Source organism: Felis catus, chromosome F2 (genome assembly GCF_018350175.1).
Source record: "Felis catus isolate Fca126 chromosome F2, F.catus_Fca126_mat1.0, whole genome shotgun sequence".
Taxonomy (NCBI): Eukaryota; Metazoa; Chordata; class Mammalia; order Carnivora; family Felidae; genus Felis; species Felis catus.
The window spans coordinates 61,078,258-61,103,659 of NC_058385.1; the positions used below are offsets into that span (position 1 = coordinate 61,078,258).

Below are 25,402 nucleotides of genomic sequence, written 5' to 3' on the forward strand. Positions count from 1 at the left end.
TACTATATGATATCTTGGCTGTTCGCAAATATTGGCAATTATGAAGAAAGCTGCTAAAAACATTTATGTTCAGGTTTTTGTGTGGATGTATTTTTAACTTCTTCATACAAATACTAAGGAGCATTATTGGTGGATTATTTGGTAAGAGTACACTCAGTTTTGTAGGAAATTGCCAAACTATTTTCCAAAGTGGCTTTACCATTTTGCATTCCCAGCATCAATGAATGAAGGTGCCTATTGTACCACATGCTTGCCAGCATTTGGTGTTGTCAGTGTTTTTGATTTTGGCCATTCTAATCAGTGGATATTGATATCTCAATTCTGTTTTAATTTGCAATTCCATAATGACATGCAATGAGCATCTTCTTATATGCTTGTTTTCTGTGTATCTTTGATGAGGTGCCCAGGTCTTTTACCCACTTTTTAACTGGGTTATTTTCTTATTGTTGAATTTTAAGAGTGATTTGCATATTTTGGATCACAGACTTTTATCAGATACATATTTTGCAAATATTTTCTCCCAGTCTGTGTCTTGTCTTCTCATTTTCTTGATAGTGCGTTTCACAAAGCAGAAGTTTCTTTAATTTTAATGAAGTTCAGGTTAGTATTTCTTTTATGGGTTGTGCCTTTGATATTATATCTAAAAAGTCATCACTATATCCAAAGCCATCTAAATTTTCTTTTATCTTCTAAAAGTAGTATAGTTTGCATTTTACATTTAGGACTATGATTCATTTTGAATTAATTTTTGTGAAGGTTGTAAGTCTAGGTCTAGATTCTTTTTTTTCCTTCTTTTTGGCATATGGATGACCAGTTGTTCCAGGACTATTTATTGAAAAGGCTGCATTTTCTCCATTGTGTTGTCTTTCCTCTTTTGTCAAAGATCAGCTGCCTGTATTTATGTGGATGTATTTATGGGCTCTCTGTTCTGCCCCACTGACCTATATGTCCATTCTTTTGTCAATACCACCCTCTTTTGATTACTGTAGCTTTATATTAAGTCTTATAGTCAGGTAGTATAAGTCTTCAAATTATGCTCTTCTCCTTTAATATTATGTTGGCTATTCTGGGTATTCTGAAATTCTGTATAAACTTAGAACCAGTTTGTTGGAATGCACAAAATAATTTGCTGAGATTTTGTTTGGTATTGCATTGAATCTATAGATAAAGTTTGAGGAACTGGCATCTTGTCAATATTGAGTATTCCTGTCCAGGAACATGGAATATCTCTCCATTTATTTAGCTAAGTTTCATTTTTTCAGTTTTGTAGTTTTTCTGATATAGATCTTGTACATATTTTGTTAGATTTATACCTAAGTATTTCTCTCTCTCTCTCTCTCTTTTTTTTTTTTTTTTTTTTGGTGCTAATGTAAGTGGTAATGTGTGCTTTACATTTCAAATTCCACTTGTTCATTGCTGGTATATAGGAAAGTGATTAACTTTTGTATATTCTACTTGTATCCTGACAACTTGATGTAATTGCTTCTTAGTTCCAGAAGTTTTTCTGTTGATCTTTTAAAATTTTCTACACAGATACCCATTCTATCAGTATTTTAGCTGTAACTCTTTGCACTATTGTTTGGTGGTTGCTCTAGACTATAAAATATATGCTCTTAATGTTTTACAGTGCACATAGGATCAATACCATACCACTTCACATAAAATACATAGCTCCATTTATCCTCAAGAGGTAACCATCAGTTTGTTCTTTATAATTAAGAGCCTATTTCTTTGTTTGCCCCCTTCCCTCTTGTTTTCCCCTTGCCCATTGTTTTGTTTCTTAAATTCCACATATGAGTGAAATCATATGGTATTTGTCTTTCTCTCACTGACTTATTTCACTTAGTTCTCTCTAGCTCTGTCTATTTCATTGCAAATGGTAAGATTTCATTCTTTTTTATGGCTGAGTAATATTCCATTGTATATATATGTATGTATATATGTATCTATATACATATATATACACACACACATATGTATATATATGTATATGTGTGTGTGTATATATATGTATATAGATACATATATACATACATATATAGACACACATACATATACATATATAGAGAGATCTATATCCATAATATCTATATCCATAATATCTATATCTATATCTAATATCTATCTATATATCTCACAACTTCTTTATCCATTCAGCAATTGATGGACATGGGCTGTTTTCATAATTTGGCTGGCTAGCTCCATTGATGGAACATGTGACCCTTGATCTTGGGGTCATAAGTCTGAGCCCCACGTTGGGTGTAAAGTCATATATTTTTTGAAAAACAGGAATGAAAGTCATTTATATATATACACAGACATTTATAATTTCTTATGCTCCTCATTCCTTTGTAAAGGTCTAAGTTTTCCTCTCCTATCATTTTACTTCAGCCTGGGGTGTTTCCTTCAGTTAGACTGGTAAGAAATTTTCTTAGTTTTCTGCTACATCAAAACATGTTTATTTTGCCTTTGAAGGATATTTTTGCTGGATATAAAAATATCTGTTAAATCTTTTTTCTTTTTAATCCTTTTTTCTTTAAAAATTTTTTTTAACATTTATTTATTATTAAGAGACAGAGCATGAACAGGGGAGGGGTAGAGAGAGGGAGACACAGAATTGGAACCAGGCTCCAGGTTCTGAGCTGTACAGCACAGAGCCCAATGGGGGGCTCGAACTCACAAACTGCAAGATCATGACCTGAGCCGAAGTCGGATGCTTAATCAACTGAGTCACCCAGGCGCCCCTTCTTTTTGAGAGAGAGAGAGAGAGAGCATGAGCAGGGGAGAGGGGCGGGGGGGGTGAAGGGAGAGAGAGAGAGGGAGGGGGAGGGGAGAGGGAGGGAGGGAGGGGGAGAGAGGGGGAGGGAGGGGGAGGGAGGGGGAGGGAGGGGGAGGGAGGGGGAGGGAGGGGGAGGGAGGGGGAGGGAGGGGGAGGGAGGGGAGAGAGAGAGAGAGAGAGAGAGAGAGAGAGAGAGAGAGAGAGAGAGAATCTTAAGCAGGCTCCACACTCAGCATTAAGCCCAAGACAGGGCTCGATCCCATGACCCTGGGATCATGACCTGAGCTGAAATCAGTAGTTGGATGCTCAACCGAGTCACCCAGGTAGCCCAAATTTTTCCTTTCTAAATCTAAAAAATATTGTCTTAATATCTTCTAGCTTTCAATTTTTCTAACAGGAAGTCAGCAGTCATTTGAATCGTTTGCATATATTTTTCCCATGGAAAATTAAAAATATATCTGCAAAGTTTTTGAGACTTGAAAAGGTGGAGCCTAATTTCCCTCCATTTGAATGTAGTCCAGACTTAAAGACTTTATTCTAATAAACAGAATGAACAGTGGTGGAAGTGAATATGTGTAACTTCTAAGACTAGTCATAAAAATGTAGTTCAGGAAACAAAGAGCTTCTATCTGGCTTATTCTTGATCTCTCTGTCTTGTTCTAAGGGAGGGTGGGCACCATAGTATGAGGACACTCAAGCAGTTCTGGGAAAGGGTTCCCAAGGAGAGGAATGAGGTCACCTGCTCACCATCAGCGCCAATGCCTGCCATGTGAGTGATACATCTTCCACATAGATCATCCACCAACCCCAATCACATCCAGCTTCAAATGACCACAGTTTTGGTGACATTTGACTACCATGCTATGAAAGTCTCAGATCATAACCTTAGCTTTTTTCAAATTCTTCTCACAGAAAATGTGAGAGATAATAAACATTTATTGTTGTTTCAAGCCAATAAATTTGGGGGTGATTTGTAATACAGCAACGGATAACTACATTTCCTAACTAAAATGTCTCTACATGTTATAGTCACTCTAATTCACCAATGCTTCAATTCACTTCTACCAAAAAAATTGTAAAATTCAAGATACACTGTAGCTGAAAAAATCAATCTATGGAAGGAAATTATTAATTTTTGATAACTCCAGTCTATTTTAAAATACCATTTTGTCTTTCTGGTTTACCTTTCCAGCCTGAGCACCTTGTATAATGCCTGGTATATAATAAGACATTGATTAAATATTGCAGAATTAATAAATGAATTTGCTCCTCCAGGTTTTACCTTCTGGAGGGTAAAATCTGTGTCTTATTCATGGTACAATACTTAACACTGAACAAATAGGCCCCGTTTGCTGTTGAAGTAAGCCAAACTTACCTGAAGTTCTTGTTGAAGTAAATGATCTGGAAACAGAAGTGAAAAATCATGGCAGAAAACTCATTTTAAACATTTATACTGTACCTTGACCAGTGCTTATTTTCAAGCCCCACTTCCTATCACCATAACAAACAAAAAACCCACCAAACAAAAATACCCTAAATTTATATACTCTGTCGGTTCCTCACAGACCTTAAGGATTTTCACAATCCCCATCACTAGAACCCATCGTCGAATATTTCTAGAGAATCTTTATGAAACAACATACAATGATAGGTATTTGTGCTTAGATTGTAAACTATTGTTAAGATGTTGAATTTGGCAAATTAGCCGCAGAGGCTAATTTGGTAATCTGAATTCCTCCTTATCTAGTCAAAGCCTTAAACCATTTTAGTAGAGCTGAATTTTATGAGCATAGGGAGTTTGAAAACCACATGCAACATATAAATTGAGCAACTACTTTTCCCTCTTGAGGAGGCAGTGTGCATACCTAGGTGTGGTCCAGTGGTTTACAGCACAAAGCAGCCTTCCTAGGTGCAAATCCCCACTAGACCATTTAACCAGCATTGCGATCTTTGGCACACAGCTTAACCTCTGCCTTAGATGCCTCATCTGTAAAATGCAGAAACTAACAGTACCTCCCTCACAGGACTGTTGTGAAGAACAAATGAGTACATGAGAAGTGCCTGGCACATCGTAAGCACTAATAAAAAATAGTTCTTATTGCCTTCAATGCCTACCACGAACCTAGATCGTTACAGGGGACTTGTAGATCTTTACTGAACAAATGAGTAAGATTAAGAGTACTGTATGAACATCTCTGCCACATTTTTTGCAGGGGAGTGGGGGGACTGTGTTCGTGAAAACACAAAGGTTTTGATTGTTCCTTTTTAGAAATTCTCCATTAGATCAAAATGAGGCAGTTGATTACGCTCATTGAAAGAGGACATACAAGTCATACTAGCACATGATTACACTGAATTGGGAACTATGAGACAACACATGTTGGGGTAAGAGGAATTTTCATGGTTCATTTCAGCCCCTTCATAAATTTCGTGAAAGCGGCAGAAAGTCAAATATAAAAAGGAGCACAGAGTTTCTGAATATCAAGTGCTTTCTGCGCTGTTGGGCACGTGGAAAGGCTATTCTTACTAACTCGGAGAGACAACTTCCCAGACTGTGAGCAACACCTGTGGAGAGGTTACGGGCCTAATTAGACTTTAAACCCCCAACACCAGGCCACAGTGCCTAACCGACAGGAGAAAAGTCAGAAAAACATATTTTACAGGAATGGAGTATTCAGTAATCAAGGCAACTGGGGCAGCCTTTGTGGCAAGATATTCTACGTTTGGTCCCAAACCTTCCGTCTGCACCTCAACTTCCACCTACCTGGAGAGATACAAGTCTTCCTCTTAGACACTCCAAGGAGCAAGAAGTGATCCAGTTGCAACCTCTTCGCGGAGTTACGGGGAACCACCTCCTCCGACTGCCGCTAAAATGGGAGGAAGGCCAGAGATGAGTCTGGGAGAAAGGAAGCGCCCCCGAGGGGCTGAGCGACAGCGGCGTCCCACTTGCCAGCGGTCCCGTCGGTTCTGTTAGTTACCCCCGTCCCCGCCCTCACCCGCCCTAATTCTCGCACTTGCAAACCAACGGTTAGCAATACATGCCTGGAATGGGCCCCGCCGCCTCTGGAATGGGCCCCGGGGACTCCGGCAGCCGCAGAGAAGCGACTTCCCGGGGACCCCACGGAGTCCCAGTCAGTGTTGGGCTTTGGCCCCGAGGCCCTTGCCCGACGCGCGGCTCCCCCGGGGGCAGTAAGCGCACGGACGGCCAGGAGGAGGCCCCCGTCGCCCCCATGCCGGCTGCCGGAAGACCTCAGGCGGCGGCTGGCGGGCGCCTTCCAGCTGGCTGTGCCGCGAGGAGGCTCCCGGCGCCCCCCGGCGGAGGCGGAAGCGGAGGCGCAGGAGGAGCAGAGACCCGAGCGTCTAGAGCGCCCTGCCCGGGCTGCGAGCCGAGCTGGTGAGAGCGCGCGTCGGCGACCGGCTCTCGGGGACACCGTCGCCTTCCTCCTCCCCTCGGGCACCAGAGCCTTGTGGTCCATTTGAGGACTTGAGAGGCCGCGGGGAGCTTTTCCCGGAGAGGAAGAGATGAGAGCGCGCGGCGAGGTCGAGCTGGACACTGGCCGTCGGTCTTCTGGCGCCGGCCCCAGGCTCCCGTCCCGACTCGGTGCTCACGCACCCACCTCCCAGCGGCAGCCTGGAGCGAGGAGGGCCTTCGGGACCCGGGGTGATGGCACCTGCCCGGGGCGGAGTCTACTAGAGACACACCCAAGACCCCAGTGACCAACCTCTCCAACTTGTTCTATATTTTTCTGCCATATGGAAAGCTCCCTGTGGGGGTGGGGAGGAAGTGGAGAATAAAATTCCAAACAGATGAGGGTTCAAATCCCAGCGTTAACATTTACATGCTCTTCTAGTTCCTACTGGGTCTAGGTCTTCAGGAATGGTAATGAGCAACTGGGTTTCAGTTTACTTGTATATAAAATAGAGATAATAACCTCATGGGACTGCCATTAGGATTATATGAGATAATGTTATATAAGCATCTAGAACATAGGCACTATTCAGCAGCTATTATGATAATTATTATTTAAAAAAAATTTTTTTAACGTTTATTCATTTTTTGAGAGACACAGAGAGAGTAAGAGCGGGAAAGGGGAGGATAGAGGGAGGCACAGAATCGGAAGCAGGCTCCAGGCTCTGAGCTGTCAGCACAGAGCCCGTCGCAGGGCTCGAACTCACGAACTGCGAGATCATGACCTAAGCCTAAGTCTGACGCTCAACCTACTGAGCCACCCAGGCGCCTCTTTATTATCATAATTATTATTATAGACCTTGGAAACGGTACCAAGAAAACAAAAACAAAACTCAGAATGACAAATACACAGGTATGAAAGATCAAGGTTTTTTTTTTTTTTTTTTTTTTTTTTTCCCAGAAAGAAGCCAGCAATTTTCACACATACACAGATATTCTGTTCTTGGGTTCTAGACCATGGTCAACATCTTGATCAACCATTTCACCAAGGTGTATGACTGGTCATGAGGAAGAGGCAAAAGGGTCTGGTTGCTTTACCTTAACACCATCACCACTAGAAGAAGCAGTTTCTGATAAAAGGCTGTTACCAGATTTCTGTAGGAATCCACACACAACCATATGTATATGTCCATGTGTCATGTGTTAGGGTGGTATTTGTGTAAGGAACAATGGTGAACAGGTTCAGTTAATTTAGAGACGTGTTGCTATTTGTCAGTTATGCTATTATTTGTTGTTTGGTCTTCTTAGGATGCATTGATTTCTAGGCTCTGAATTTTGGGAGTTCCATATACCTAAAATTGTAGGCAAATTATGTATGTGCATAAGGTGCACTTCTGACCAGCTGCAGTGGGGGCTGGTGTGGAGACAAGTGCGGGAAATGAAGCTAGAAGACTAGGGCAGGACTGGAGAGCACCTGTGCGGTACTGGAGAACTGAGGCTCCCTGGAGACAAGGGGCAGGGGCTTTCTGTGTGGCTCACTGTGTTACTCTTAGCGTGCTGTATGTTCATTTACTTTGTCCTTTGTGAATTCTCTCGCTATCAGAAAAGTGGTTCCAGGTGCTGAAGAATAAAAAAAAAACAAACAAAAAACCATGGCAAAGGAAACTGAAAAAAATTTTTATCCAATGATTTTACTTTGCAAATTGGGGTGAGGGAGACCAGTATTTGCTTTTTACTAATGGAACACGCTGGTTTGTCCTGGGGTGGTTCTGTTGGTGAGTTGCTGAGGGTTTTAAGCCGAGAACAGGGTCCTCCTGTATTAAACAAGGCCCTAATTGAAGAAATTTGCAAACATTTAATTATTAGTTTTCAACCACAAAATAAAGATTATGTTGGACTAAGCTTTGTTGGGCAGTCTTATAGGTAAACTGCCCTAGAGATTTATTTTTTAATACATGAGGACCTTCATAAACCCCCACTGGAGGAGGGTATAAATCAGTCTTGCTGTATAACAGATTTCACTCTAGAGTGAAAATTGTTAGATTATATAAGTACATATAACTGCACATGTGCCTCTAAGGTGTCGTTAAATGGTTTTGCTCAGCAGGGTGACCATTTAAAATCCTAAAAACTTGAAATGACAAGTACCCAAGTAAATGGGCCCAGGTCCTGAGAGCTCAGGTGGCCCTGGGCAGCTATCCTGTGGCTCAGAAAGCTCATAAAGATAAATGATTTCATTGCAGATCACACGCCATTGCTTGAAAACAGCCGTCCGTGCACAGGAATTTTTCATATGGACAGCTTTGTGCATCAGCTATTTTTGTTTTCATTTCAAGGCCATTTCAAAAGCTATTTGTATATCTGGATTTTACCTTGTCGCATAGAAAGTCAGTTTTATAGCCAGGCCAAACAGTCAGAAATGGAGAATAAGATGAGAAATACATCTTTCTTGATATCTTATTTTCCTTTCCTACAAAGTCCTTATTTTTCCTGTGCAGAAAGCAGTTTCATTTGATCCGTTATCTCAGGCTAATAAAAATCCTTATTCTTTTTCTAACTTTTAGCTGGAAATGCATTTCCAAAACCACCAGCTGGCCAGAACCTTCCTGGATTTAAACACGAAAATGTCGCAGTTGAAAAAGGGTATGAACTGTAAATTGTATCCGAATCTCAAAGCCCTGAGGAGAACGTTGTGACCCTGAAAGAAGAATATGCACACTTGAAGATCTGAACCCGAAAAGTAACACGACTCCAAAACAATTCTGACGCTTTGAGAGAAAGGAGAGAGAAAATGGTGTGTTATCAAGTTTAAGAGTTATATATTCATAGTTTTGACTGGGAAATAGAAATGCAAGAAAAATATATTGAAGAATGCCTAAGGCCAATTTCTAGCATTCTGTCTTGTGCCACCTCAACTTTCTGTCGTTACCTGAACTTTTAGAATCCATGCAAGTTTTTGTTTTACTTGATTATTCTTGGTTTGTCTGTCCAGTTAGCTCTCAGTATCTTCCCCTGCCTCTTTTGTATTTGATAATTATGTCCACCTAGATTCTAACCATACCCTTAGGGTAGAGTCTGCCAATACAGATGCCCCACCTCCCTGGATAGAGTCACCCAGATCAAGGCAGATTGATCAGCTTGTCCTAGGAGCTTTTGAAGTAAAACAAAAGAAGTGGATGAGTATTGCTTGATGGTAGAGGCCATGGGGTGGGGGGCTTGGAGGCTGCTGGTGACCACCATGTGAGAAAGTGCCAGCTCTAGTGAAGGAGGTTGAAACTGAACCAGAGTGCACAAAAGTGAGGGAAAGAGCCAATTTTCCTTGTCCCTGGGGTTGAGCTGCATAAAATTCCAGCCCTGAATCCCCCATGAAAATAGTGTGATATCCTCCCAATAAAATCTTCTTTGGCCTAAGTCAGTTGAGTTGGATTTTTATGGCTTGCACCCCAAAGATTCCTAACACAATTCCTTTGTTAGGTTTTTAGCACTTAAGAAGATTCATGTTGAATTAGAATATCTATCTTATCCCTAAAAGTATTGTCTCTGTAATGCAAAAAATCAAGTTAATAAAAAAAAATAGTTGCAGATTTAAGTGATATTCATAGTGGTCATTATCTGTAAAAATAAATATTAATTTACAAGACATATAATTTTATTATTTAAAAATAAAAATTGTTGAAGAGAAAGGAGAACAGAATGGACATGGTCTTTCTCTTAAAACAAACACAAGTTGTTTTATGGGTGTGAGGATTTGAGGATTATCTGGACATTTCATTTGTCCTTAACTTTTTTTTCCCACTAGAAGTGAATCATTCAAGCCTTTTGGTACTTTATTTCTTCCCTCTGTAAAACTGAGGTATTACTATGTTCAACTTATAGGACATTGTCAGCAAGGAGTGGGTAGCATCCTGATATCTGATCTCTGGATTTCTTGAGAAATTCTCCATATAAGCTCTTGGCTGATAAATATACACTGATTTCTTAAATCATTTTCATAAAATAGATTTTCTATATGTCTCTCCCTCAAAGTTACAGAAATTCTGGGGAAAGAGTGGAATTCCTTGTGATCTGTTCTTTGAAAAAAATTCTAATTTATTGGAGCAGTCATTCTCAAGTACATTTTTAAGGTTAATATTCATAAATTGTGATTTTGTGTTTAGAAAATATTCAAGATGATTCATTTTATGAGTTAAGTTCCTTACGGAATACAGAGAAGCTGATACTGATTAGTTTTCATGTGAATAATTCAATTATACTGATAATGTACTCTATCGGGAATCAAAAGAAACTTAAAAGAGAACTTCTTTAATGTTTGTTTAACTTTGAGAGAGAGAGAGAGAGAGCACATGAGCAGAAGAGGGGCAGAGAGAGAGAGGGAGACACAGAATCTGAAGCAGGCTCAAGGCTCTGAGCTGTCAGCACAGAGCCCCATCATGCTGGGCTCAAACTCACTAACCACGAGATCATGACCTGAGCTGAATCCACGCTTAACTGACTGAGCCACCCAGGTTCCCAAAGAAGAGCTTCTAAATAATGGATCCCTGTCTTCCACTTTTTCAGACATAAAAGTACTGATCAGTTTATTGTAAAGTTTTTGGTCACTGCTTCTCTGTCCGTCATCCCCCCTCTCCCAGTCTTCTAGTGATAAGCTTTGGATCACTGTATCTTTTAGGAGTGACAGATGCAGAGACAGAATAAGAAACTTTTTTCAAAAGCCTCTGGTTTGGGGGAGCCCTAACTGGTGGAACTGGCCTGGGATATCAGCTGGCCATACGGAGATCAATGAGAGCCTGATATGTGGGACACTACCGTTATTCCAGGTTTTTGGTTTGTTTCCCCTTGCAAAGTGAATTCTCTCGTATGACATCACTTGGTTTTTGTTTGTTTGTTTTAAAGTAGCAGAAGCCACATTGTTTCAATATTTTTTCTTTACAGTGGCACTTGTCTGTTTGTTGTTGGCTTGCTGGATTCTGGTCCTGCCCGCTGTGGCACATGGAAAGGCAGCAGGGACACTTTTCTGAGGGATGTGGATGTGCCTACAACAGCTACATTTCCTGGCTTTCCAGAGTGTTTAAACAAGCTAGGGCAATAGTGTGACATTTTAAGGAAATACGAGGTGGAAGGGACCAAACTAATGCCAGCTGGAGGGGAAAATGAGAAAATAATTATAGCCTAAATTATGCAACAGGGAAGCAGCAAGTGGATAAGCCAAAGAAAGTAAGATGTTCATACCAAGAGTGAGGAGAGAGGGCCAGAAGAAGAGGAACTTAAAAACAAAACAGTTCAGTGAGGAAAATGTGGTGTTAAGTTTTTTCAAATGACACAATTTCTCACAGCTTTAATTATGGAGGGAAAAACCATGTTAGCAGGAAATGGGCTTTCCCAGTACAATATGATACTTGTTTAGCACCTACCAGTGAAGAGGTGCCAAATTAATTATGACAATTAGAAGCCTCGCACAGGTTGTTAGGCATTAAATCCCTTTACAGGTGGCCTGGATGAACCCACGTTTTGTTTGGCTTGCCAAATGACGTCTGCTGTAACAGGTGTTTCTGGAGCTCCCATCTGGGGACAGATCACAGTAAACCCATGATGGCTGAGCCCACACCAAGTGTAATTACAAGAACCCCTCCTCCCCCAGCCCCTTCTCTGGCAGGGTATGGGCCCCCGGTGCAGCCATCAGCTCTGTTTATTTACCGCTGCAATCAATGCCGGAGTCCCTCCAGGCCCTGAGCCTGGCACAAGGCCCTCCAGGGCCAGCTGCTTTCTCTCTCGGTGCTCTGGGTGCTGCTGCCGCCAACACAGCCATTTCCCCCTGCCTCTCGGTCACGTGATTAACGAGGGTTATGGGAGGATTAGAGACACGCACAGGTTTAGAGTGGAACCTTTGCCACCCTGCCTCCCTCTGGGTCTGGCAGCCTCTTGTTTCACCTGAACCAAGTGCTGGGCAATAGAACTCTGAGACGGGCACCGCTTCTCAGAGGGCCGCATACTTCTCGCTGCTTCCTGATCCTGGCTGGGATGAATGCTGAGGGTCAGGAGACTCCGCCTCTTCCTGAGGAGTGAGGGCGCCGCCACCTTTCCCTGCCGGGGCCAGTGCAGGAAGAACCATGGATTGTAAGGATAATAAGGAAACTAGCAGTGGTATGAGCCACTACTCCTGTACCAGTCCCCATGCCGAGAACTGCATGCGTATTAGCTTAGTTAATCCTCACGATGATTCTAGGCAGGTAGAACAGAAATTATAACAGAAGCATGTATCAAGTATAGGGATGCTTTTTGCAAGAGTAAGTCAAAGACAGCTTCATTGAGGACATGCCCGCAAGTTGTCTGTGTCTGCCTGATAAAAAAGCCCTTATTTTGGGTCTCACATTCTACATCAACTAGCTGGGTGCTCTTAGACAATAACTCCACTCTGTACGGGACTCATCCATCACATTCGAAAATGAAGAGTGGAGGTGGCCTGTAAAACATTACTCGAACTTATAGAAACTATTCTGTTCTAATCCTGCCTGTGGGAAGTGGACTCTTCAATCACTCACCTTCCCTCGCCCAGGCTTTCTGATACCGGTGGTGGCACAGTAGGTCATGGACTCGATCAGTGGCCCTGGCCACAAAGTGGACTCTCCAGGCCCCAGCCCTTGCCCTGATCACAGCCCTGGCTATTGCAGCCTTGATGATGACAGGAAGCAATTCTTGTCTCTCTGGGAAGCCTCTCTGCTCTTCTCACCCATACATGACTGCAGCCAGGGGAAATGTCACATTTGCACTTCAGAGGGAGACAGGCACTGCTCAGACTTTTTATGTGTTAGATTTTAGAAGCAGCCTGGTGGATTGCCTGCTGTGGCAGGCACTGTAGGCTGAGAGCAGTGTTATGTGTAGTTTGGAGAGCAGCCTCTGGAGCTAGACAATGGAGTTCGAATCTTGGCTTCACTGCTTTGCTCTGTTACTGTCTCCGAGTTGAGTCTGCTTCTCTGTAAAATGGTAATAATTACACCTACCCCCATGGGCTTGTGAAGATCTGATGGATTAATACCCATGAAGTATTAGAATACTCTCAAGTAGTGTCTATTATTCTAACAGCCTACCCAGCAGACGTTTTGCTCATCCTTCCTGCCTATTAGAAGAGCCCAATTCCAAGACAGAGACTGAGAATGCCAGCTTCACTTTTCACAGACCCCCTGGGGGCTCAGGTTGCCTATGGAACCCAGTTTTGTCCAATAAGACATAAGGGGGGAAGTTTGCTGGAGGGTTTCTGAGAAACATGTGTTTTTCTTACAAAAGGAAAGACAGGAGGTAAGCTATCATCCTCCTTCTTCCTTTCTTGCTTAGGAACAGTGTCACATGAGGGTGTAAAGCTTGTACCTGCTGCAGCCACCCTGTGACTAATGTGGGAGATATACGGACACTTTGAGGATGGGAAGATAGGAAGATGAAAACAAGCAGTGTCTCTGATGGCATCATTGAACTGCTGAGCCAACCCTCAGATTGCCTCCCTGTGGTTAGTCTTGACCTGTGAGGCAGCAGCAATGATAGGATTCTATTGTTTAAGCCACTTTTATTTGGGCTTTCAGTTCCTCGCACCTGGAGCATCCTGACACACCTAACAACCTCCAGGGATAAAGTTCAGGATGATGTGTTGGTCTGATTGCAACCGTGCATATCATTAGAAACTATGGGCAAAGGACTCCAGAGACATCATCTGGGTGCTTAAGTGCCTCACACATGCCTTTAGTGAGAACCCGTCTTCTGAAATAGGATACCAATTAGAGTATATTGGGGGAGACTTGTCTGAGAGGAACAAGCCTCTGGAACCCTGTGGAGACTCTAGAATTCCACAGTGAATGTTCTGACCATCAAAGACACTTCCTCATTCTTACACTTGTTAAAAACAAGACAACATGGCGCGTGAGTGGCTCAGTCAGTTAAGTGTCTGACTCATGATTTTGGCCCGGGCCATGATCTCACTTTGTGAGCTTGAGCTCTGCATCAGGCTCGGCGCTGAGTGCTGAGTAGAGCCTGCTTGGGATTCTGTCTTCTCTCTCTCTCTGCCCCTCCCCCACTTGCACTCTAGTGTTCTCTCAAGAAAACCAAAAAACCAAAAACCAAAAACAAAACAGAAAAACAAGACAACAAGCCCCAAACTATGTTAAGCCCAAAGTCACCAAACTGAGACTTATGGTTTCAGCTCCCCCAGAAATGGAATCTTAAACCAGTGAGACAGAAATCGCCTGATCAGCACCATTAGGTAATCAGCCTGATAGACCTCTGCCAACCCTGAAAAGAAAGTGATTTTGCAATAACCAACCCGCTTTCTTTTGCCCAGTATGATTTCCTTGTTCACGCTGCCTTCTGCCTATAAAAGCCTTTCATTTTATATAGCTCCTCGGAGCTCCTTTCTATTTGCTAGATTGGATTCTGCCCAATTCAAGTCGATTTTTGTTCATATAAACTCTAAAAAATTTTTAACTCCATCAAGGATCTCCAAATGCCTATGGAACCTACCACCTACCTAATTCTGTCAGAGAAGCACTTTCATTTGTCACAGTTGGTGATGGGAAAACACTGGGTTTCAGAGTGTCTATAGTGAACAATTAAATAAGAGAAGGGAACAAGGAAAAAAAAGGATACTAAATTTAAATTCTCTATACCTTATCATTTTGCCTTAAGTTCAATTAACATGAATCTAAAAGTCCAAACATTCTTTGTTTCTCTTTCTTTCTCTTTCTCTCTCTCCCTCCCTCTCTTCCTTTCTTCCTGTCTTTCAAACTTATTGTTGTGTCTACTAGGTGTCAGGCATTATTCTAGGTATGTGTTGAGCATCCACTTTGAAATAAATATCTCACTGGGTGCTGGATTTAGGACAATAAACACGAAAGATGAGGTTCTCCTTCTCACTGTGCTTACACTGTAGATGAGGGGGCAGATAAGTCAGGAAGATAAAATAGAAGATACATGCTGTGGTAGGGGAAAATTCAGTATGCTAAGGAAGTGAGTAAATAGGAAGCATGTTTAACCCAGATGTGATGGGAGAGGAAAGTCCCCGAGGTGAGCAAAGTCATCATCTACTAAGAGGAGGTGGATTTAGGACAATAAACACGAAAGATGAGGTTCTCCTTCTCACTGTGCTTACACTGTAGATGAGGGGGCAGATAAGTCAGGAAGATATAATAGAAGATACATGCTGTGGTAGGGGAAAATTCAGTATGCTAAGGAAGTGAGTAAATAGGAAGCATGTTTAACCCAGATGTGATGGGAGAGGAAAGTCCCCGAGGTGAGCAAAGTCATCATCTACTAAGAGGAGGTGAAAAAAGCTCAGTATAGTTGGAGCTTAGAAGGAAGGGGTAAGGGGTCAAGGAGCAGGGCTGGAACAGTAAGTGGAGGTTGCTATAGATGACAGGTCTTTCATGCTCTCCTTTGGGTTTCAGACTATTTTTAGGAATAAGGGTAGCTATTAATGATACTTTAAAATTTAACTTTTATTATGGTAGTACATGTAAATAATACCTAAAAAATAATAAAGTCTTACACAAAAACTGTCAGTGCCCTAACGGTATCCCTATCCCAACCCCATACTGCCCCAAAGAAAACCACTTTCAGTTCTTTGGCCTTCTGAATAATGTGAGTATGCTTCTTTCTTTTGTTGATTTTAGACATGAAGCTTTCATTGTACAACAAAGGAAAATTTGAGTTCTCTTATACTCACTCTTTCAAATCCCTCCATTCTTGCCAATTTTAGTATAGGGGCAAATGATTCCTTTTTGTCGATGGCCACAGACAGGTATCCACACACACCATAGTAGTAAGGGACAGTGAATGATTCCTTTTAGTCATGTAGCAGTTATTATAAAAACAACTATATATGTTCATTAAAACAACTAGCTAAGTATTTTGAGATACTGTGTGTAATTTGAGATACTGTGTGTAATTTGAGATACTAAGTAACTTGAGATAATTTCTGTCTGCTTGTTTAGGAAACTCAGAGGGTAGAATCTGGAAAGTTCTACGTAAGTTGAAGCAATCATATTTGAGGAACTGAGGGAAATGCAGGTTTCCACAACTTTAAAGAAAATTTAAAGTTAGGAAAATCTCCTTTTTTATTTTTGTCTTAAAGAACGTGGAAAATCGTAATACTTGCATATTGTTGTGACTTGTTTTATGCTTCTCCTCTTTATGTCTCTTATCTTAAATAATGAATATTCCTAAGATTTCCTCAGTGTCCTTAGTAGAGAATAAAGGAAAGGAGGAAAGAAGGAAGGAAGGAAGAAGGGAAGAAGGAAGGGAAAAAGAAAGAGAAAGAGAAAGAGAAAGAGGAAAGAAAGAAAGAGAAAGAAAGGAGGGAGAAAGGGAAAGAAAGGGAGGGAGAAAAGGAAAGAAAGGGAGAAAAAAGGATGAAGTATAGTTGTTTATTTACTCATTCATTTAAGACATAGTTGAGAGGCTTTTATTTATATATAAGAAACAACTTGTTTTAAAAGGATTTATGTCAACCTCCAAAAATATATACAATATAAAGGCAGAAAATAAGATACAGATGAAAAAGTGAAATGAAGAAAAACAAAACAGGGTGAACAGTTGACACAAGGTTAAGATCAGTACTTGAAATATTAAATCTTGAGTATTTGCAAGTAATGAGCTGAATTTTGAGTTGCAGGATCTCTAACAGTTAACAACAATAAAAACAAAAAAATAATCTAGTCTATTTCTGGTGTACCATCGAAGACAAATTGTTTGCAATATAGGTGTCTAGGAACTGAATAAGTTAACTCATTTTATTGGCTCATTAACCATAAGGCAATTAGGATCAATGAAGGCTGCCGGAAATGATGACTTTTGGCTTTAGGATAGTTGAACAGCAGGGCTTACAGAGCAGTAACTAAAAATAAGGACAATTTTTTTTTGTGTGTGTTGGCTAATCTTTGGTTATACCAATAAAAGCTATGCCTCCTCCATATTGAAAAAAAAGTTATAATTCTTTTCAGTAATCTCCCTTTTCCCCACCTCTGTTTTAACTTTCTCATTCTACAGTGATGTCAAGACATTCATGTAGATTTTATCCCATCATAGCATTTATTCTCCCTGAACCTTCACAAAACTGTCCTTATTGATGCCTGCTCTAGTCATGCCGTTAAAGTCATGACATTTTATGAGCATTAGTAGCCTGGGAGTAGTTTGAGTTTATGATGTTTAGCCAGTAGTTGATTCATTTTCAAAGAATTAAAAGTTAAGGAAAGATCAACTAAAGTCACAAAAATCTCATGTTGCTCCCGACATATCTAGATGAGACGAGGTCGGGCCGTTCAGGGTGGTATGGCCGTAGACACTCCTGATATATCTAATCACCAGGTAGGAAATAGTATAACCACAGCCATGTCTAAAGGCACTGCTTTTCTTGTATAACACTGCCCTGCAAAGATCTGGTTTCAGTTCACTGGAAGGGAAACTGACATACTGTTCTATGGAAGATTATTTGATGCATTACCAGGTCGATAATTTGGCAGCAGTGTATGGTTGTCATTTTAATGCACGAGGTAGAGTGATTTCTGACACCTCTCCTGTGTGTCAAGGCAGAGTGCCAGGACCACAGAAAAAGACATAAGACTCAAGGAACGTAGAGTCAGGTCGGGAAGGGAGATGAGCCAGCAAACGGTTATGACATATGTGGTAGTATTAATATATGTTCTGTATAATACCTATATTTAGGAATTATCTAAATTGGATCAGGAATGGGAGAGGTCAGGAAGTTTATTTAAAAACTTAGGAGATCTTGGGGGTGTGTGGGTGGCTCAGTCAGTTGAACGTTTGACTTTGGCTCAGGTCATAATCTCGCGGTTCGTGGGTTTGAGCCCCGCGTTGGGTTCTGTGCTGAGAGCTCAGAGCCTGGAGCCTGATTCAGGTTCTGTGTCCCCCCCGCCTCCCTCCGCACCCTTTGCTCCTCTCCTGGTGACTCTGTCTCTCTCTCTCTCAAAAATAAGTAAACGTTAAAAAACAAAACAAAACAAAAACACTTAGGAGATCTTCAGGCCTGGAAGGAGAAAGCTCACTTCATGGAACTAGAATAACTTAAATTGAGCCTCATTTATTTCTCTGGAACACCAGATCTGAAAGGAACCATGAGGCTGTCTAAAATTCTCCCTAAGATTTCAGGCAGGCTTGTGGTGTTACCCTTCTGGAAACATGAGAATCAAACTTACTCAAAAAAAACGGTCTTTTAGAAAAGTTGTGGACGAATAAACATAAAGCTGACCATTAGTGATGTTTAGTACATTCACAATGTTGTACAGCCATCCTATCTAGTTCCAGAACATTTTCATCACCTCAAAATGAAACCCATACCCATTGAGAAGTCACACTTCATTTCCTCCACCCCACAGGCCCTGGAAACCATTAATCTGCTTTCTGTATCTATGGATTTGCCAGTTCTGGATATTTCACATAAATGGAATCATACAATATGTGGCTTTTTGTGTGTGGCTTCTTTCACTTAGTGTAATGACTTCAAAGTTCCATAATGATTTCTTGCATATTATAGGATATATGAACATATGCTATATTCATTCCCGTTATGGCTGAATAATATTCCATTGTATGGATATACCACATTTTGTTTATCCATTCATTAGCTGATGGAAATTTGGGTCCACTTTTTGGCTATTGAGAAGGTTCTGCTATGAATATCCATGTACGAGGTTTTTTTTTTTTTTTTTGAACACCTGCTTTCAGGTCTTTGGGGCATATAAGCAGGAATGGAATTTCCGAGTCACATGGTAATTGTATATTTAGATTATGGAATTGCAAAGCGCTTGCCACTGTAGCTGTACCATTTACTGAGCTTACTTTTAATGAGAAAAGTATTTCTTTCAAGGCTACCCTGTGTCTTGGTAATTTATTCTCTTTCCCAACTTCAAAAGATTGTTCTGAGGACTAATAATCTTTGTGATACTGTTAAAGGCCTTCTGAAAGCAGCCTTTATATAAATTAAACATATTATGTACTCAGGCATTCATTACAGTGTAGTTTGCAAGGAGTTTGATAGTTCAATAAATTTACATGAAATTCGATCTGTATAGGTGTAAGCTTTTACAATCTTGGAAGACCCGAAGCTGAAAGGAGACAAATTGAGTTGAATTAGTTTGCCTCCATTTGACCTGTTTTTCCTAATGAGATATTGGAGGCATAAAGAAAGTGCAATCCTTTTGAAGTATGGGCACGCTGATTCCGGTTGTTAAATCCATTAATTAATTTATCTCTATTCAGAACATTCTAATGAACTGAAACCCAAGATTGCTGTTAATTCAGAGAAGAAGCAAAAGCATGGCTGAGTAGAGGATATTTGCTGCATTTTAGCAGACTTTAGTAATGGTTTTTGAGAGAGAACCAAGTGAAAAACAAATTAGAACTATTTTTACGGCTTTAGACAAGCGTTTTAAAACCTCTTGTGAAGGGGAACACAGAGCTCCTATTCCATGTTTGACTCACACGGTGCTTTTGGGAAGCTCATCCACTCAGTATGTAGCACCTCTCCCCCAGAGTGTCTGGGTTCCTGGATGCCAGACTGTCTGAGAAAAATCTGTTTCCTAGACCTGAATCAATCCAAGATGTGTATAATGGAGCAAGGTGTCAGAGAGGCTCACACAACAGGCACAGAAACCAAAATAAAATATCAATACCTCTGTCTATATTTTACTTTCTCAATTTCAAAATTGCCTGACACTACACGAAATCTTTCTTTTTTTTCTTTCTAAAGTTTATTTATTTATTTCGAGACAGAGAGAGGGCAGGAGGCGCAGAGAGAGAGAGAGAGAGACAGAGAGAGAACACCCCAAGCAGGCTCCACCCTGTCGGTGTAGAGCTGGACACAAGGTTCAATGCGGGGCTCAAACTCACGAACTGTGAGATCATGACCTGAGCCAAAACCAAGTGTTGGATGCTTAACCGATTGAGCCACCCAGGTGCCCCTACACAAAATCTTTCTATAACCTACTCAAGCACTTTGTTGGGTAAGGTGCTTCACATACTTTACATATGTTAACTCAGCAAACACCGAACAGGATTCCAAAGCATGAAGTTCTTTGCAACACTCTACTATGTGTTATATATTTTATATTTCTTATTTTATAAGACAACCATGCGAGTGGATAGTACTTTTATTTTAGAAATGAAGAAACAGGGTCTCCAAAGGATAAGTAATTGTCAAAACTAAAATGCACACCGAAGGATGGCTTATTCCAAACTCGGAGATCTTGCTAATACTCCAGTAACCTTCTAATCAAATGAGAAAAAAAGTAAACATAGTAACAAATATTAAAAAAAATTTAAATTTGCTCCTCCAAGCCAAGATATACATTAGATTATTTAAAAGATATATTGGATTTATCTTCCTACTACCTAGATGTCAGCTGAAGTCATTCTGTTCTTTGGGCTTTAAATGAATTTGACTGTATTCCTCATCCCTGTGAATTTCACATCTTCCCCGGATTTTGAGGGGCTTATCTTTCGCTGACTCACTCTGACTCCAAGCTACAGCTTCTTCTGAAACAGTCGTTTCTGGAGCTTTCCCTTTCATTTCTCTTCCCACTCCCACCCCCCTTCCAGCAGTGTCTGCTATTGGAATAAAGAAGGAATAAAGAAAAAAGTTCACTGGCTCAAGTCAATTTTGACTTAAATAACATTTTATTCTTTTTATGTGAAACTTGAGCAGAAAAATCCCTGAATAGTTCTTGTCACTAACCATCTTTCTACTACAATGAAAGCTCCTTATTAGAGGTTCTTCCTTAGGAATGTTTTTGATTTTATTTATTCATTTAAATTTTAGTTAGCCAGCACACAGTGCAATACTGGTTTCAGGAGTAGAATCCAGTGCGTCATCACTTACATGCAACACCCGGTGCTCATCCTTAATACCCATCACCTATCTAGCCCATCCTTCACCCACCTCCCTCCATCAATCCTCAGTTCATTGTCTATCATTAAGAATCTCTTGTGGTTTGTTTCAATTCTTAATAAGGTGAAGTGAACTAAGGGTGCAGCTGAGGGCTCGGTACGAATCCCTGGGAATCTGTGGAGAGTGTGTGCTCAAGAGAAGGAAGACACTGAGGGTTTGGGATTTTATCACCTTTACTTTTCAGTTGAGAGCACAGGGGATCCACGTGGGCTCTGGTTTGCTCTAGTTCAATGGCTACTTAAATAGATAGGACTTTTTTTCCTGGACTCCGCATTGCTACCATTGATATCTCTCTACTGACCCTTGATTGTGTCTTTTTCAGACCTCCTTGAGGTGACAGTTGGAGCTTCCAGCCCCATTTCCCCCCCACCCCCCTGCCAAGTTCATCTAGCCCCAGGGGCAGAAGCAGTGGATGAGGCCATCACCCTGGGAATATGTTTCGCCTTAAAGGCAATGCTACTAGTCTGTCATATATTTAATGAGGTCCTCCTCCTCCTTCTCCAGCATTCACAGTCATGGGCAGCCTCTTAGCCTGTCACATTTTAGGTTCTCCAGGATCTATTAATTATAAGGAGATATAGATTCTGATGAATTTGGCCTTGGGTAACCTACTTTATAAAATAAGAATGAGAATATCAATATTCCCAGGGTGACATCAGATTCTTGTAAAATACTCGCTCAATTATGGAAGAAAATTGCCAGGAAATAAGAGAGGAGAATATGTTGTTACTTGGGTACAAAACAATGACAACAAAGGCCATGAAGACAATGAAACTAAGTCCCAGAAGACACTTTGCTGCTGGCTTCCCATCTCCTACACACACGCCGAACTACAAGGACCAAACATTTGAATGAAATGAGTCCCTGACTCATTCACCAAAGGGAGACTCAGGATAATTAGCAGCAATCTAGTCTCACTCCTTGAATGTTTCTAACTGTTCAGCCTGCTACTTTTATATCTTCACGAGTAATGAATGGCTGCATCTTGTCATTGTCACAAGAGAAAAGTAAAGGTGTGCATTATAGAAAGGACCAAGAGATTATTGTGACTTACATAAAAATCCCTGAGGGTCAAGGAATGGACTTTTAAAAATGTAGAGTGAATACATTTTCAAGATTTCTCAGTCTTAAATGGTAGTCTGAATTTAAAAACACAAACAAAACCCATTAAAACCTTGGTGGTTCCAATTTAGCTTATATTGAAAAAGGAGATGGAAGAAAAGAGAGGAGATAATGAAAAGCTAGCATAAAAAAATTGAGGAACAGCCAGATAACTTTCCCATATGATTTTTAAATTGCCTGGGGAATTAATTTAATTTGCACTAGTCTATACTCCATGAAGCAGGTTTGTCCAATCATACATTTTCTTCCATGTTGCCATGGAGATTGTCCACTCAGGATATTGGTAGTTAACAAGAGTGTGATACTTTCTGATTTCTATGTTGGTCAAGGTACATTTCACTTCTATAATTTCGAGCCATCAAATTCAATTGGATTTCATAATCTTCAAAAGGTAATACTTTGTCTTTCAGTATTCACAGGGGGTAAGAAGTAGGTACCTAAATAAACGAAAGTCCATAAATGAAAATGATTAATATTGTTAAAATATATAGTGGTTTTCTCATGGTGGCATATAGGTTTATAAAGCATAACCAGGTAGAAATGGAAGTGATAGTTCTTTCTAAATAATATAACTTACAATTGGAGGTTTTCAAGTTAGTAAAGAGAACAAATTCTGTGATACATCCAGCAACTTAGCTCAGGCTGGTTGTAGGCTGGAAGTTCTGAGTTTTCAGACTCCAGTGTCACAAACTCTCTGTAGGCAATATGGGTTTTCTGACATCTTCTCTTTCCTGGAAGGAGATGCGATGTGCTATCATGAGAAAGACTTGTGCTTTGAAATCACAAAGATCGATAAGGGTTGGGGATGGCTTTGTAACACTAATGCTGTGATTTTGGTCAAGACACTTAAGCTGAGATTAGATTTTCCCTTTATAAAGTGAAGATAATGATATTTTCCTAATAAAACATGTGAATATATTTGGCTTATTCAGATACACACTAATTAGCCTTGTGAACTCTGAACAACAATGTATTATACCTGCAAGACCAGAGAATTCATTTCAACTCCTATTTGCACTCAGGAATTGCTAACTATATTAATCAGCTATGTTGCAGTAACAAATAACCCGAAATTTCAGTGGATTAAGACAACAGACACTTATTCTAGACTCTGTTATATGTGAAGAGCTACGAGTTAGATGACGCTGCATCTATGTAGGAACTATCTTTTTCATAGCAGAGAGAGAGAGAGCAAGAGAGAGATTGAGAGACCTGGAGGAAACACATGATGCTTCTTTAAGCATCTGTGGGAACTTGGCAGACTGATATTCCATTGGCCAAAGTCAGTCACGTGACCAACCCTGCCATTAATGGGGAAGGGAGGTGTACTTCTTCCCCCAAGGCACTAAATCTTAAGGCAATGAATCAGTACATTTAATTCTCTTACGGGAAGAGGGAGTGAATAGTCAGGAACAATAATATAATCTACCATAATAACTATTGCTATTGTCAGAGAGGATGCATTGGATGGTCAGTAAAAGCATAGACTCTGAGCCTGGGTTTTATCCTACCTTCAGTGTTACTCGCTAGAAGAGCTTAAGCAAGTTACTTAACCTTTCTGTGCTTGTTTGCACAATTGGAAAATTGGGATAATATTATCTACCACCTCTCACAGGATTAATAAGAAAATGAAATGAGGTTGTATGTGTATATATATTTACTTGGAACAAAAGTTGACACATATAGTGAGTACTTATGTGTTAGCTATTATTATCACTGGCTATATTGAAAGGATAGTAAATTTGTAGTGGTATTCCCTGTAGAAAACACAAATCAAATTAAAGTAGCTGTGGTGGGGGATGTATATAAATTTCCCACATCTCTCAATCAACTGACCTTCTCTACAAAATTCAATATCACTTTCTTCTTTTGTCCTATAGTCATCAGTCTTCGGAGAGGGACTGGAAGATAGGGTAAGGAGAAAGATACGACAGCTCACATTATGGCATAAGCCACTAACTTTGTTTCTTTTTTTTGAGACCTTTGATGATATTCCCTATTTCAACAGCTTTCAAGCAAAGCAATTTGTCTTTCTGGAAAATTTGTCTATGTTTTCAAAGAATCAAATTCAGAAAGATGTTGGTTTCTGATAATGAACATTAGTCTTTCTCTCCCCCATGGCTTGTTTCCTTAGACAAAGAGCATTGCATTCTTGTACTGCTTAATACTCTTTTTGAGCAATAATCAGATAGACAAATTGCCCAAATACCACTCTAACAGTAATAATGCACATGGCCTCATTGCCATAACAATGATGGTTCCATAATGCAAACTGTGTGTGGTTTATACCTCTCCCTATATCACAGATTCTGCTTGAAAACTTAGCCTGGATTTCCTTTGAATAGCTCCTCTGAAATTTACTAGATAAGGAGAGATAGCTGTAAACTGAGATATTCATGCAAATAAATGTTTAAATGAAAACGATCTTTCCTACCATAAGGCAAGCAGCCTAGTGAAAAACTAGCTCAAATCCCATAACTGCTCGTTTCAGACACTGCAAAAGCATGGCTGAGTGAGAAAAGATCCACTTACACAATTACTTTTCTAAAAAATTTTTACTTCCTCCTCCTTCCCATGAAACATGCCAAATTACACCTTTATATCTCATCTTCTACTCATCAGAAATATTCTTCCTACGCCTGGTGGCACGTGATTCAGGTGACTGGGGAACAATTTATAAATTTGCTAAAAAACTGGTCCAAGGCACCAGGCTTGAATTAGAGGTCTGGTCTGGGACCTGCTTTCTGCAGGCTGCCCACAAAAGAAGCGAAGTAGCGTCTGTGACCTTTTGTTGAACTGAGGCAAGGAAGTGAGTCAACAGGTTGAATGACTTCAACCACGGAGGAATCAGGGACTGCTGTTTTTGAGCTGGTTAAGATGGGACCACCAGGAAAAGAAAGAGAAGGCAACCATGCACTCTCTTCTCAATGTAGATTTCCCACTTTCAGCAGACCTGAGCTCCCTGGAGAAGAAACACTTTAACTCTCGAAGGATGTTTGAGTTTTAATTATGATGCTTAACTAGACCTAGAAACAATATCTTGTTTTCTATTTAGGCCTGTACAGGGACCACTAATAGTTTACAGGCTTCCATCCCAACTGTTTTTCTTACTAGTGATAAGCCCCCTAACTTTGAGCTGATCAGATAGATG

General features: G+C 40.5%; 1 protein-coding gene across 1 annotated transcript in view; it reads right to left on the reverse strand.

Moving 5' to 3' along the window:
• Positions 1–6,350, reverse strand: part of LOC123383019 — a 28,108-nt gene extending 21,758 nt beyond the window's left edge. The window contains exons 1-3 of the mRNA XM_045049571.1: positions 5,822–6,350; positions 5,544–5,646; positions 4,155–4,180 (exon numbers count right to left, since the gene is read on the reverse strand). Coding sequence (XP_044905506.1) covers positions 4,155–4,180; positions 5,544–5,646; positions 5,822–6,255 — 563 coding nt within the window. The 5' untranslated portion in view covers positions 6,256–6,350. The remainder of the gene's footprint in view (positions 1–4,154; positions 4,181–5,543; positions 5,647–5,821) is intronic.
• Between the last annotated feature and the right edge of the window lie 19,052 nt (positions 6,351–25,402).